The sequence below is a fragment of the Leptodactylus fuscus genome, chromosome 3 (genome assembly GCF_031893055.1).
Source record: "Leptodactylus fuscus isolate aLepFus1 chromosome 3, aLepFus1.hap2, whole genome shotgun sequence".
Lineage (NCBI taxonomy): Eukaryota > Metazoa > Chordata > Amphibia > Anura > Leptodactylidae > Leptodactylus > Leptodactylus fuscus.
The window spans coordinates 190,572,459-190,587,663 of record NC_134267.1 but is presented as its reverse complement, the minus strand read 5'-3'; the positions used below and the strand labels follow the sequence as shown (position 1 = coordinate 190,587,663).

General features: G+C 41.9%; 1 protein-coding gene across 2 annotated transcripts in view; it reads left to right on the top strand.

Annotated features, from left to right (window-relative positions):
• GIGYF2 (GRB10 interacting GYF protein 2) overlaps window positions 1-15,205 on the top strand; it is a 75,849-nt gene that overhangs the window by 37,649 nt on the left and 22,995 nt on the right. The window contains exons 8-11 of one of the 2 annotated variants that reach the window (XM_075268915.1): window positions 6,439-6,624; window positions 13,195-13,412; window positions 14,499-14,679; window positions 14,772-14,945. In XM_075268915.1, coding sequence (XP_075125016.1) covers window positions 6,439-6,624; window positions 13,195-13,412; window positions 14,499-14,679; window positions 14,772-14,945 — 759 coding nt within the window. The remainder of the gene's footprint in view (window positions 1-6,438; window positions 6,625-13,194; window positions 13,413-14,498; window positions 14,680-14,771; window positions 14,946-15,205) is intronic. The other variant, XM_075268916.1, reaches the window with a different exon arrangement.

The following is a 15,205-nucleotide window of genomic DNA, read 5'->3' as shown; positions in this document are numbered from 1 at the left end:
GTCCAGCGTCACCTCCATCTTCTTCTGGAACGAGGTCTTCACCGCGTTTTCTTCCGGCGGTGTCTTCTAACTTCTAGGCCAAAGCCGACTGCGCATGCTCACGGCCACAAGAAAAATGGACGCTTACATAGCATTGTAAGTGGCCATTTTCTCGTGCCCGGCGGGCATGTGCATTCGGCTTGCCCGAGGCTTAGAAGTTAGAAGATGCGGTGAAGACCTTGTTCTAGAAGAAGATGGAGGCGGCGCTGGAGAGTTCTCTGGCAATATTGGGGATGCCCCGAGTGCTGCGAGAGAACTAATTTACATACCATGAAAAACCGGAATTTCAAATGAACAGTGGCGCGGAGATGAATAGCCTTTCTTAAGGCTATTCCGACGTCTTAGAAAAAAGTGTTTCAAAGATAGGATCCCTTTAAATGAAATGAAGGAGGAATTGGGAGATATGCACCAGATATTTTAAGGAGGACACCAGGTATTTTTTTCTATTTATCATACATTTAATGTGATTTTGCTGTAACCTCTTAGTGATGGGTGACTTTGTATATCTGACATAGTATTTTCTGCATTAGGATAGATATATACATTGTAATAATTTTGTATGTTAATGAGATCGTGGTAGGAGCAGAGCTGTATATTGGTAGTGGCAGCATCTAAGCTTAGATTCTAAGGTGTTTCCACACATTCATACAACGTCAGCATATCAATGTATAAGTCACAGTTCAGCCTGACGGTCAGTTTCGCCGGACAAGCCAGTTCATCAGAGGCAATATGAGCAAGTCAAGTATGCCTGCAATAATGCATGGCATCAAAGTATAATGGCAGAGTATAATCGCCTATGGCCAGCTGTAATGTGATGCCATGCATTATTGCAGGCATACTTGCTCGTATTGCCTCTGATGAACTGGCTTATCTGGCAAAACAGACCGTCAGGCTGAGCTGTCACTTAAACACTGATGTGCTGACGTTGTATGTATGTGTGGAGTAGTGCTCTCTTAAAGGGGCTGTAACTGTTTGCCCCTATTAGTGCATGTATGCCTCAGACCAGCTCTGACCGGGTGTATGGGTGCTCCCAGACCAGCTTTTACTGGGTGCGTGCTTGTCTTTCTTCTGGCGATTGGAGGGTCGTATTATACTACTAAACCAGTTAGTTAGAACAGCTCTCTTTTCAGCTTTAGCCCATGTTAGTCAATCTATGTCGGCTGTACCAGATGGGGCTGCTATAGGGGCTTTGAATATTAGGTGAACACACTGTGGGGGAACAATACAACACCACTCCATCTTTTAATTTATCCCCCTACACTTTGGTGGTAGTTATTGGTGCCACCACTTTAGGCTTTTAAAGAATATCAATAAAGGATCGAGTTTTAGTGCATTTATTTTTTGATTTGTTTAGTTCAATGTATGCGCCTACCTCTTTATTTTATGTTTTATAATCTTGCACAACACCTTTAAAGGGGTCTGTCTGCAGGATCACCCATAGTAAACTTTGGGCCATTTAATTTGACAGTCGATGGTACAGACTCCAAACCTTTGGGCAATCTCGCTCCTGTGCAATGCATTTGAATCTGAGAGCAAGTGCAGAATAGTCCTGGTATTTGGTGGCATCATGGGCAACTGTACTGCACATGTGTGGAGATAAAAATGCACTGCGCAGGAGTGGGAGTTCCCGGCAGGATTGAGTCTGTGACACTGCTAGAATCAAGTGTGCGGCAGGTGTAGAGCCCGAACATTTGCAAGGAAAGCTATACCTCAATTAGCTCTCTTTGTATGTTTCTAAAACATTTTGGTCCCTGTGCAAGGGAACAGCAGATCCTCATAACAATGGTGTGAAGTGCTCTACAGTGCTGTGTGGTTATATTAATGTTGCTGCTCCTACCATCAGTTTTGCCTTTGACGGACTGGTCTAGTTGTTAAAGAGGTTTTCCAGGCATTTTTGATTTTTCTTCTCCTTTTTAGACTGATTACTTATCCTTCAAAGAGGACCTTTCACCACCTCCAACAAGTCCAACTCTTTACATCTGATGGTTTTGGTGCCTGATATGTTATTTAGGCTCTGTACTGTCAGGAGGGCAGTGTCAGGCAGGAGCAGACAAGGGGTGTGATTCTGAGCTCTGACACTGGCTGCCACTGACTAGGGCTCTGAATCACACCCCCTGCCTGACACCACCCACCTGACATTACAGAGCTGAAATACCACATTAGGCACCAAAACTACCTGCACAGTGAACAGACAAATAATTCCAACTGTGCTGGAAACAGTGGGGCGCTACCTATTAATAGATATTAAGAACCAGAGGTGGTGAAAGGTCCTCTTTAAGTCATCAGTATTAGAGTCTTGGGATTCAGCAGCATCCAAACCATTTATCTGTTCATGGAGAGAGTATACACAGCTAGAAGCAGAAAGCTTTGTATACTTAGTGGCTGTGCTGGAGTGCTGTGGGTGAGCTGCTGTCTAATGGTCGTTGATGGATTGCCGCAGGCAGGACCCCAGCGATCAGCCCCCTATCCCCAGTCCTGCGGATAGGGGGTCAGCGTCTATAAGGGCACAGTTCATTCAGAGGGGTTTCTGACATTGAAGGGCTATCCTTTAGCTGCTCATTTTAGATTGGTGCAGGACTGATTTTTCCCACTTCTCTCAGCTCCCTAGAGGAGTGCTGATGCTTGAGTGAGCTCTGTTGGCTCTCCATTGCTTATTCTGGCCATACACCTGTACACAGCTTTGTCCTGTTTAGTACTCTATGCAGCCACTACCAGGTAGAGACGGTGTGCAGGTATCTGGGTTAATGTAGCAGCGTGTCTCAGTCCCTTCAAACAGCTGATGATGGGTGCTGAGGGTCTGATCTAATATAGGTAACCTTTTCTGATTATAGGTCATCAGTATTGTGAATCCCTAAAAAAAACCTCTTTATTGGTTTATGAATTTCTAGGTTGTCTGAGAAAGGATTATGCAAATAAGGTCTCTTTGATGAAAAAAGCTAAACTTTTGTAACAAGCAATTGTTCTATAAAGAGCTACCTTCCAAAACGTATAGTTTTCCTTTAAGGAGAACTTATTTGCATCTTTTTTTCCCAGAATCCCTAGTAGAGCTTGTATGATCTGTAAGACACTATACATCGCAAGGTGAACATCTCCCTAAGGAGACATAGTACACCTTCTGATATGTATTTATTCTGTGTAAAACTACGGACTCTATGGCTTCATAAGACACCGCTTCTTGCTTTTCGTTCATTAATTTATGCAGTAATACTGATAGCTCTGATGTAGAACAATAAAATGTAACAATCCAAATATAGTGATGCTCTTGCACAGGGCAGAGTTTGGAGCCTGTCGGGTCCAAATTGTGCTGAAAACAAGTAGTAGCGCTATATGATGTGCAGCATAAATAAACCTTTGTGGATCAAGTCCTGGTGGGAGTGCAGAGGTATTCATCCTTTTATCCTAATACATGTAAGATGCAGTCCCAAGCTCAGTAGTGCTGTGGTTCTCCTTTTTAGGTTCTGCCCCTTTTAGCATTGATTGACATTATGGAGCCTCAGTTTTCAGCACTGTTCTCTTCAGCCAGATTTTGCCCCTGCATCTTTCTTTGCACCCTACTGTTGGTAATACTGTGCAGGCCCCAGTCCTGACATGAACGATGGAGGAACTGAGGCTTCACATCAATCAGGGCTGAAAAGGGCAGCAAGAGAAGAGTTGGAGCACTTAGTAGTTTGGGCCCACCTCCAATGCACTTCAGCTTCATTTGCATTAACCTAAAAGATGGGTATTTCTGCCCCAGTTTGGACCACAAAGACATGTTTATGCCACAGAGAGCTCTCTACATGGCACTGCTACTAGTTTTGTTTGCAATCTAGCTCCCTTAGTGGCATAACAAATGTAACTTTGGATTGGCACACGGTTTCTTGTGGCTGTCATCATTGGATGTAAGTGCATTACTTTTATAATGACCGCTCCGAAGTGGATTTAATTGACTAATCTACACTAATCTAATGACTGACTGTCTCCATAATTTAGTCTTTCAGATGCCAAACCCAGTAAAATGATCACCTCTGTCCTTTACACACACAGCTAAAATAAATGGCTCATGGGCTTGATGCTGCCTGGTATTTAACTCCTACTTGTCTGGGCGCGATACTGTACGCTTAAGCAGAGACCATTCAATTATTTAGTGTTTTGTCTTGTGTTTGCCTTGTTATAGGCCAAGCAATGAACAGGTGAGTAGGTCTGCCATAAACAATGTCCAGACTGAGTTCCTGACCCTGTGTTCTCCCCTCCTGCCGACCACTTCACACGGCTACCGACACACTTCTAGTCTTTCTTTTTTTTCTTTTCTTTTTTTTTCTTCTTTCCATAAACAGCTCTTTTGGCTCCAGATCAAAAATACCCCACTAATGAGAGCTGGGTGCAATCCAGAGATTTTACTCCTGTTCTGACCGGATCTGGAAGCTTTGGTCAGAAAGTAGGCTAAAAGTAAGAATGAATGGCGAAATAATGGCAGTGAGGTGGAGGGATGGTAAGGCCGTGGTTTCTGCTTTGGCAGAAGAAAACATTCTAGGTACTGGCTATTTATTTCCTGAACTAAATGTTTCCTTCTTTGAGAGAGGCTTAGCCTCATTTTACTGGGAACTTTTGCTTACAAGCCTTATTTAAAGGGAACCTCTCGGCTTTCCCACTATTTCTGTTTTTAGTATTGACTGTTGTATATCCTCCTAGAAATGTATGGATAAATTGACATCTGGATGTTTGCCTTGTCCACTTGTCAAAAGGGCCTGTCCGTAATGGTTGGATAGTATTAGAGCACAGGGGGACACCCCCCCCCCCCCCCCCCCCAAGTGGTAACACCCAGGAGGAACAGGAGCCGCACAATACAGAGAATATACGGAATATAGAATTTATTGGATTTATTAAGACAGACTTGTCAGGGAGCTGCTGCTCCTTAACAGGGAATTTCAGTAACCCGGTTTTAGGTAGATTGACCATTGTCAAAATCTCCCATTATTGCCATATACTTGACTAATGTAAGATTGTTGCATGCCTAGGATATATCCAAAGACTCAAAAAACTGCAGCTTTACCACTTGTGCCCTCAGCCCAACAGCTTTTGCTGTAAACTTTAAATGATCATATGCAACTTAAAGAAAAAAATAAGTCACCTCTTTAAGAAATGGCCACTAGGCAACTCATTTCTCAGAAAGTATCTTACATTGGTATTTATTACCCAATATATTGAAGGAGCCTTCTGTTAAATGTCTTACTTATCTAGCATTGTGAAATACATTTTCTGTAAACTGCTTTGAGTGAATTGACAAATTCATGTCCTGAGCATCTGCGATGAAAATATTCTAAGCTCCTGCGGACAGGGGACTTTGAGTCTTAAGTGTCGCCAGAGTTTCTGCAGCCTTAAACATTATTAGTAACCAAGCAGCAAGCAAGGTGCTGAGGGACATGCAGGGCTTGTTTGTCTACCTAAACCTGTACAGGTGACACATATTAGTTCTCAGCTGGATGGTGTGTGTGTATTATGTATGTATGTAGTGTGTGTATATTTATTGTATACTATTCATACTACACCTTAGGCCACAGACAGAGCCATTCTAAAGACTTCACTCAATACTCTGGTATTTCTGTAAAGTCTACTCATACCCTTCAGTGCCCAGTAACCAGAGGGAAGGGAAACCGTATGTAGTTTTATAGTATGGTATGGCCATGGGACATCTAGTACTATAAGATCATCTTCTGAATGCCCATGTTCTGTACATAGACTGTACCGAAAAGCCTTCTGACTGTATAATCTGTTTAGATTGACAGTAGGCACTTGGTGGGAGTGATTCTGCAAATTGCCCCCCGTGTGCCTTTTACCTCCCCACTTGCTGCGACGTTCACTGGGTGATCGCTGCTCCCTGCCAGGTTTTTGCACGACCTGTGGATGTGACTTAGATATAACTCATCTACTTTTCTATAACTGCTTCTGACAAGTCCTCTGCATGGATGTTCCTTGTGAACATGCCCTCTAAGGTTTTTTTTTCGGTGGGTAAACATTTCTCAAAAGATGCTAAAATAAATAAATAAAATGTCGTTCTCACCTTACAAATCCACCACATCTTTTGTTTCCCGCTGCCGTCTATTTTCTGGTCCCTCTACACACACACAGGCCATACTAAGGCAAGTCAGTGCTGTGGTCAGTGTTTGGCTAAGTGGTCATTTCCTGTATGGTGAGGGGAGCAGAAGGTAGAGACCAGCAGGGACCTAGGCAGTATTATAATAGCATCGATCAGGTGATTTCTTGTACCCACCAGAAAACTCCTTTTAATTTGTATGTCTTACCATGTGCATTGACATTGACGAGTTGATGATGCGGAGCTGTAGTTTCCTCCTGTGCGTAGAAGAGTAAGTGCTTCTGCAGGTGATAGTGTTAGATTAATTCTTTTATAACCTCCTTCAGTTCGGCCTGCATTTGAAGAGGGCGGCACAGCACCTGCTGGGAGAAAGCATGAGTTTGTCCGCTCGGAGACTGGGAACTGGCGGAGTCTGAGAGAGGAGTTAAATGGTGAAGAAGAGGAAGGTGGAGGTGTTTGGAGAACTGCAGCACCCAGACGAGATGGGGAAAGATGGCGCTCTCATAGTCCAGGTGAGTACTATATAATCGTATAGAAGTAAATTCTGACAGACCAATATCTTAAAATAAAGATCCTATTTATAAAAAAAAAAAAAAAAAGTGAAACCCATCGATCATTATAATGGACGTGGTAGTTTTATAGACCTAATCACTGCAGAGTTTAGAAGGCTCAAACTACTACACGTTGCAGTCAGTGTGAGACCAGACACAGTCAGGACAGATTACTGTGCGGTACTAAGAGGCTCCTAAAGAGACAGCCAAGTGGATTCTTGGTCTAAGCTCCTTTGAAGTCATTATTGCCTTCTTTGCGGCTTATTGTACAGTTCCATTTTATTTCTCCTGTAACTGAGGCTAATGGTGTATCGGGGTCCATTACGGGGAAAATCGCAAAAAAAGGGGAAATGTAATAGTATGCTTTATTTGGCTGTCATATTTTGGTTTACTAAAAAAATTAAAAAATTTACATCTTCAAAAACATTTCAAAATTTCATTTATTTTGCTTTTTATATAGTGTCCGAACACCCAAATTGGTTAATTAACCCCTTGGTGTTCGGCCGCTTACACGGAAACCTATGGCAGGGAGGTATTCGATCGAATACTACTCGCTCATCTCTAATAACTAACACTTTATATACGTTTTTATGTTGGCATCATATTTTAACCCTTTTGAGATGTGGCCAGTGTGGGATTAATTTTTTTGGGATTTTACTATCTGTAAATACATAGCCTTATAAAGACTTCTTTTTTGTGTTTGTGTTGAATTTTTAGATGGCATTGTTTTGGAGAACATTGAATGTTTAGCTTTTACTGCTGTTTTTCAGGGGACTGTGTAAGGGCTAGTTCACACGTGAACTGCCCGCGCGGGTTTTGACACAGAGAGAGACGCGACGAGCCGCATCTCTCTCTTGTCAAAACCCGCCCGCCGCGACCATCGCGGTCGCGGCTTTCACCTCCGCTGTCGGCTCAAATGAATGAGCCAACATGGAGGGTGCTGCAGCCGGGCGGAAGCCGTGCGTCGCAGCCCGTGCGGCTTCCGCCTGAAGAAAGAGCATGTCGCTTCTTTTCTCCGCTAGCAGCAGCTCGCTGCTAGCGGAGAACAGAAGCCCGGCGGTCTCCATAGACCACCATTATAAGGGGAGGTTTTGGACGCGAAATCCGCTGTCAAAAACCTCCCCTTATACTCACGTGTGAACTAGCCCTAAAAGGTTTTGAGTTTTGTTATAGCATTCACTCAGTGGTAATGACATTATTGATACAAAATGTATCCAGTTTTGGCTATTATTTCTTCTTTTAAATATTCTTCCAAAATAAAAAACCTATTTTCCATAAGAAAAAAAAAAATTGCAAGGTGACACTGTACTTTGACATGTATCAAATATATATATATATATATATATATATATATTATATATAATTTTTTATTTTTTTAATTTTTGGGTCATGAAGGTGTGCAAGGACTTTATTTTTTGTGGGCTGTATTCTTTTTTTTAATTGGCACTACTATGGACATTTTTTTTTTTCTTTTAAATAACCTATAGCAGTGATGGCGAACCTTTTAGAGACCAAGTGCCCAAACTGCAACCCTAAACCCACTAATGTATCACAAAGTGTCAACACGGCGATTTATCCTTAATACTGTGTGGATACACAATTGTGTACAATTAGGGACCCCAAAAAAATGGTTGTGTGAATGGAGCTTAACAGAGCTTTCAATAATACAAACAACTTTGTACTGCATTTGGTATAACTTTGAACAATTAATGTTCACTATTTATATCGTACAGACCTGTTTTATAGTGACTGTGCAATGTTATTATGTCTGCTATAAAACAGATACTATGTGATATAAATAGTGAAGGGTCCTCACTCAGTCCAATCTGCTCCAGAGTGATCCTTACACAGTCCAGTATGCTTCACAGAGGCCCCCACACAGTACAATCTGCTTCACAGTGCCTCACACACTGTACAATCCGCTCCACAGTGGCCCCCACAAAGTACTGTTTGCTCCACAGTGACCCATTACAATATAATCTGTTCCACAGATGGGTGGCCAAAGGTTCGCCATCAAGGACCTATAGAGATCCAATGTGACTGGTCTATTTCCCATTGAATCAACAGTGAATTTAGCTACTGTTTAGAGGGGATACAGGGCAGCCACATTGGATCTTCATGATATTTAGAGGTTAATGGGGGGTGACTGTTATCAGGTTAAATTGTCCTTCTTTATTTGTGTATCCTCCGGGCCTCTAAAGAAAGCTTTAATTGTAATAAAAAGCATGATGGTCAGTTGGTCATGCCTAATGCGTATGGTGCGAGGGGGACAGGCGAAGACTTTGAGGTGAAGGACAATGACTGTTTGTTTCAGAAAAGGTACAAGAGTGTGTGTGCTGCTTCTGTCTGGACGCAGGGGTTATTTTGTGGTGAAGTGTGTGATTATAAGAATGTGCATTTAGCCAGGGGTCACACACATGGTAGAGCATTGGGTAACCACACTGACCGTTCATGAAAGCAGCATTTATTCAGATTTCACCCCTATCTAATCATAAAATTATTATATGTAGGCTTCCTCTAAGCGTCTTTTTTTTTTATATAGAAGTTCTCCCTCTCCTAAACCATGTCTAGTATTTTGTTAATGATTTTCTTACAGAATAACAGCAGCAAAGCAGAAAGACAAACCACTGTGAAAATTGTTGGGTCACTTTATTTAGTCTGTACATGGAGAGCTTTAACTACAAGTACAAGCCCTCATATGGCTAGGTGGACATAAAAATAAAGAAGTTACGAAATTTGGAAGGTGGTGATAGAAAATCTGATATAAGAGCTTTAGGTGAAGGCCCCACATTGCGGAAAAGCAGATTTATTTTTTTTTGTTGTGGATTTTTGAGCCAAAGCCAGGCGTGGATTGAGCAGAAGATAGAAGTATAGGAGCTTCCTTTATATTTCCCATTCCTTTTGTGGCCATTCTTGGCTTTGGCTCAAAAAAAACGCAATAAAATCTGCAACAACAAAAAAAAAAAAAACTGTGTTTCCACAATGTGGGGCCTTAACCTTAGTTAGTAAATTAACTTGCATCCTTAAAGGGTTGTTAAAACCATTTACATGTAAAACTATGACCAGGATGATAATGATGTGAATCTTTCTGCGGCTTGTACGTTATTGAAATCTGGTCTTACGTTCTGGGGGTTCTCCGGTGAACTGAGCATACTGTCGTGTAGTTGACTACAACAAAATGGCTGCTCGGACATGTTGAGTACCAATCTGACCAGAGCACTACTGCGCATGCCCGAGATTTGAACTTGAACAGCCCGATGTGAGGTAAGAGCACAGCACAATATCCATGGAGGAGGAGGAGAGGCGGAGCACAAGCAGTGGAGGGGCGGGATTAAAGGTATGACGCGGGAGGGAGGTCCAAGGTGCTCCATGGGGGTTAATTTGCATAAAGAAATAAAGCGGTTTATAAAGAAATGGCGGGGATAACTGAAAAAAGTAAAGGTAGTAGTAGAATAGGCTTTTTAAAGGCTGTTAAGACGTGTTTAGCTCTACAGCAATTTTTCCAATGATAGGCTTTTAACATTTCTATTTTTGACAGCGTTTTTACTCTGTAGCGTTTTTCTCACGTCTCACACATCTGTGTATACTTCTAGGACATATAAGTTTATTACTATACATTCCATATATGCAGCAGGAAAGCTTCCATAGCACACGCTGAGCGTATCCTGCGTCCTTTTGGCTTCCATTGGCCTGATATGTGGATACAGTATACTGCACTGTATACTTCTTTCTTTCAGTGGCAATATCTTGCCTACTCAGTGGAATACCTTGAGGAATACTATCAATGTATGGACACCATAAAATGGGTAAACTGTCTAACATGACAGTCTTATGGTGTTTATTGCCCTTAAGAACAAATCTGACATCAGCTTCCATTTCTTGGTCTGCTCTGGAGAAACGAGAGCTGTGCTATTGGCAGCAATGACAGGCGGATTGATTTGACTATGATTCGGATGGAGATTACACCATCTTTTTGCAACTTCATTAACCTCATGAATGACCAATGGTTTATCTTGAGAAATTGGCATAGACTTTATTTGCCGACAATCCATAACCTACTTCAGGGACTGGCGGGGATAGAGTTTCAACAGCATGTAACTATGTAAATATTTGTAATGGTGGCCACTGGTTTGATTTACTGTGGGATTATATCTCTGCCATACACACTACAGGAATTCCAGTTATGTATAAGTACCTTGACAGCCAGGGATTTGGATTATTTGGCATGGTGTTATTAACTCCAGCCTTACTTTGTCTATTATATAATACACGGGTACTGGTCTCCCTTATTTAGGGTATTAGCACATTTCTTGTACCCCTTTACTTGTTACAGCTTAGCACCACATTATGTTGCTAGCTCACATGCATTCCTACATAGTGTTCAAGAAATAATAGTGAGGGTGCAACAACTTATCCACATTCCTTTTCTCACAATAACTTCTGATCCCTTTTGCTATCCTTATTTATATCATGGTTACTACTGGTGGTGTCATAGAGGGTAGAAATGTCTGATCACTAAGGGTTCGATCGGTACCTATAGTGACAGGGTTTCTGTGTTACGCAGTGGTACTGTCCACTTGATTAGTATACACTAATTTGCATCCACGCTTAAAGGGCTTATATCTCTAGAAAGGCTGAACAAATTTGGATAAACAAAACTCCAAAATGTTCAAGGTGACAGCACCTCTCTGAAATTTATGTCATTGGGGATTTCAGACTTAGTGCGGGTTCACATCTGCGTCCCGGTATCCGCTTTCAGGTTTCCGTCTTCTGCAGACAGGAGATGGAAACCCGGCAGACAGTGTCCGCTCGTGAGTGTTTTGTGGTCTCCCTAGCGAAACCATTTTTTCTTTAACCGAACTCAGTCCTGCATGTTCGACTTTGTGGTGAAACCGTTTTTTTTTAACCGGACACAGTCGGACATGCAGGACTTTGTGTCCAGTTAAAAAAAAAAACAAAAAAAAAAACAACTGTTTTGCAGCAGAGACCACAAAACGCTCACGGACAGACACTTTGCAAACTCATTCAAATATAGGGGTTTGAAAAGTGACTGCCGATTTTCGTCTCCTGTCCAGTTTCTCGGGCAGAAGACGGAAACCTGAAAGCTGAGACCGGGCACAAGTGTGAACCCGACCTTAGTGATATGACCTATAAAACTTGTGATGTGAGTGACATAATAATACCTTATCATGTAACTTAGAAAACAAGAGGTATGTTCTGGTAAAGCGTTACGTGAACCGCCAGTAACTAGAAGCTTTGAGACCACAAACTGTGCGAAAGCATGAAACATGGTGATCCAAAGAGAGCTGGGGACATCAGACTTTGACTAAATACTGGAGGGGGGGGGGACGACGACTACTTAGGACTGTCTGCATGGAGCGGTTATAGCATACAAGTTAAATACATCCCTATTTTGTCATATTGAGAAAATATAAAGAAATCTTCTGTGTCCCGTGAGATCAGCCATGTCTCCTCTCTCCTTACTATTCCTTATGTAGCAGCAAGACAACTGGCTGCAGCAGCCTCTCCCATTGTTCTATTTGTACCATTAAATGGGGCTTTTGGGGACCTATACTTTAGGATTGGTCAGTTTAATACTCTTCTACCTTTCCAACCCTGAAGACGGTTATACATTGATTAAAACTCTCTTCTTACCCTTCAGTAAACTAGAATTGTAGTTTTTACTATTGTAGATTACTATTACTACATTTTGCAAAGTTCTGTCCTTCCTCCTCTTATGGTCCCTTCCTCTTATTTCTCCCCACTCCCCTTTATTCTGTCCTCTGTGTAGAACTGTTTATACCGTGTATGTGAAACTTTTGATATTTCTCTAATTTTCATATATTTAATAGCCATGTATTGTAGCAGGTCAGTAGATTAAACCCTGTGTTCTCTGCAGGGTTCCTACAAGACTGTTTTACATTTCTATCCCCACAATTTTTGTGGGATAACTTGTACATACTTTGGTGTCAGTTTCAGATACTTCAGTGCTTAATTTCCTGAAGTATTTTCTTTCCTGATTTTTAATTTTACAATATAAAATGTTGATGTATAAGCTAGTATGTTACAGGGTATGTAACATTAAATGGTATTTCCCACTATCCCACAAGATAGAGGATACAAACTGGGGTCCAGCTATTCGGTATTGTGCTTCATTCACTTTTGGACTGACTGCCATGTTAGTACAGCGCTGTGTAATCCAATAGAAGTGGATGGCTCATGCATGAACATTATTGCCCCCAGAGAAACCAGCATGTTACCTCCCACTTGGCTAATATGCATTGATTTGCATTAACACTAGAAGGGTTTATCACTTTAACCACAAGGTCAATAAGCACTCTTGTTACATATATCATGTCAGTGTGGCTACTGCAGCTGACACTATAATTTATCCATTGTCTTTTATCAGATTGATTGCCCTATATGTTTGTTTTGTTTTGTTTTTGTAAAAGGTCAAAATAATACTGTAGAATAATATGGTTTTACCCAGTTCTAAAATTTTGCCTCCCCCCCCCCCCTCCTCCTACACAGACGGTGCTCGAGGTCCCGGCTGGAGAGAGCATCCAGATCGCCGTAGGCGTTTTGACTTTGATTTCCGAGAACGCGATGATGAGCGAGGCTACCGCAGAACTCGTAGTGGCTCAGGAAGTGCAGAAGATGAGCGAGACAGTTTACCTGAATGGTGCCTGGAAGATGCAGAAGATGAGACGGGCACTTTTGATTCCTCAGGGGCATTCCTACCTTCCAAGGTATCATTTTATAATATTAATATGCATGTTCTCATTTGCAGTGGTCCACACTGGATGAAGTGGGGAAGGATTTCGGTAAATTAAGATAAATAACTTAGCAGGTGGCACTCACGGGGTCAGATTTATTATAACTTTTACACCAATATTATGGATTGTGTAAAAGGTATAAAAAGTTTTTTTTTAAAATTTGTGGACCTCACGGCGTCTCTCCGAGACACTCATGAGTCCTTTCTGAAGGCCTAGACCCCCTGGATCCTCTTTCAGGGCTCCCAGCAGTATAAGGTCCTCATGGGTCAGGCTTAGGCCTTGCCATGGGGACTGTTTGCGGTCTGGTTCGGGGACCCCTCCCCCCCTTACTCCTTGTTTTCCCTTTTCTTCCCCTCCTTTTTTCCTTTTTCTCCTGCTCTTTCTCGCTTTTTCCTCTCACTGTTCCCCTGTCTATTTAAGGCGGGGTTGGGGACTCTTTTGGCCCGGTTGTTTATTGGAGGACCTGTCCATGTATTGTTTCTTATTATTTGGTATGTATTTGGCCCTCTGCTGTTGTGTTGGGCCTTTATGGTTTGGTATTGTTTTCTGATTGGGTGTTGCCACACTCTGTTTATCTCTTTGTTTATCTTGTTTTCATAAATAAAGAATTTATAAAAAAAAAAAAAAATTAGTGCCGAGTTCAGCACTTTTCCCAAAAAACAGCATGCATTGGGCGGGGGCTATTGGTTGCGTCAGATTTATTATCATTTAGGCCAGAAATCTTGCGTAAATGGTAATGGATATCTGCACCAGCTATGATCTTAGTGTAGAGTTTCCTCCAGGCTCTTTGTCTGGTGGAGGATGTGCCTCATCTTATTTCGGGTGAACCCTCTACTGGTGATGGGTTTACCATAACCCAAGTCTTCATAAATTTCCCCCACTGTTCTTGTTTTCACGGTTTGGAAATTAAGACAGTCTTGCATATCCTTCCTAGAGGATGAAACCACCACTTGTTTGCTGTTTTAGTACCCGTCCCATGCCGTCCAGCAGTCTGTTATAGTTTGTATTTTAGTAGTAGTACTACAGGTACTCTTTCATTTCCTTCTGTATCCTTCCCAGAAGGTACAAAAGGAATCCATTCCCGAGGAGCAGGAGCTGGATTTCCGTCCTTCATTGGATGGAGAAGAGCATTCAGATTCTGATGGAAGCAACTTGGAGGATGCCAAAGAGACTGAAGCAGTTCAGGTAGCAGAGCAGCCCAGTGATCGGGGCAAAAATGACAGCTTTGGAGAGAGACAAGGTATACACCTCTGTAGTTTAACATTTATTATTTTTCTAAAGTGTTTTGTTTTTTATTTATCTAGAGGGAACTTGTAATTTTTAATATTTCAGTGACTACGCCTCCAGAGATGGAGCACAGAATTCCTTCACCTGCAAAGAAGTCTGAACCTAAAGCAGAGTCGCCTATCCAGAAGAGTACTACTCCCCCTGTATCCAGTAACAATGAGCAGGAAGCAAAATTGCATAGAAACCCATCAGCTCCTAGTCCACCCATGCATAGGGAAGGTAAGGCATTATATGCTCAAGTGCGGTGTATAGCGGGCTATGGCTGCCTATCTATCAAAGCTACCATGGGTAACGATTATTGAAGATTCCTTCATGTTTGAAGGGAAATAAAATGCAGATCATACATAATTACAGCAGTAGGAAAATAGCATGTGCCTAGAATGTAATCTATTTGTAGTCCTTTCTGTGGCTATATTGGACCCACTTGGTACCTATAAAGGCTTATTAATGAATAAAATGGCATAACATTTATATTGTAT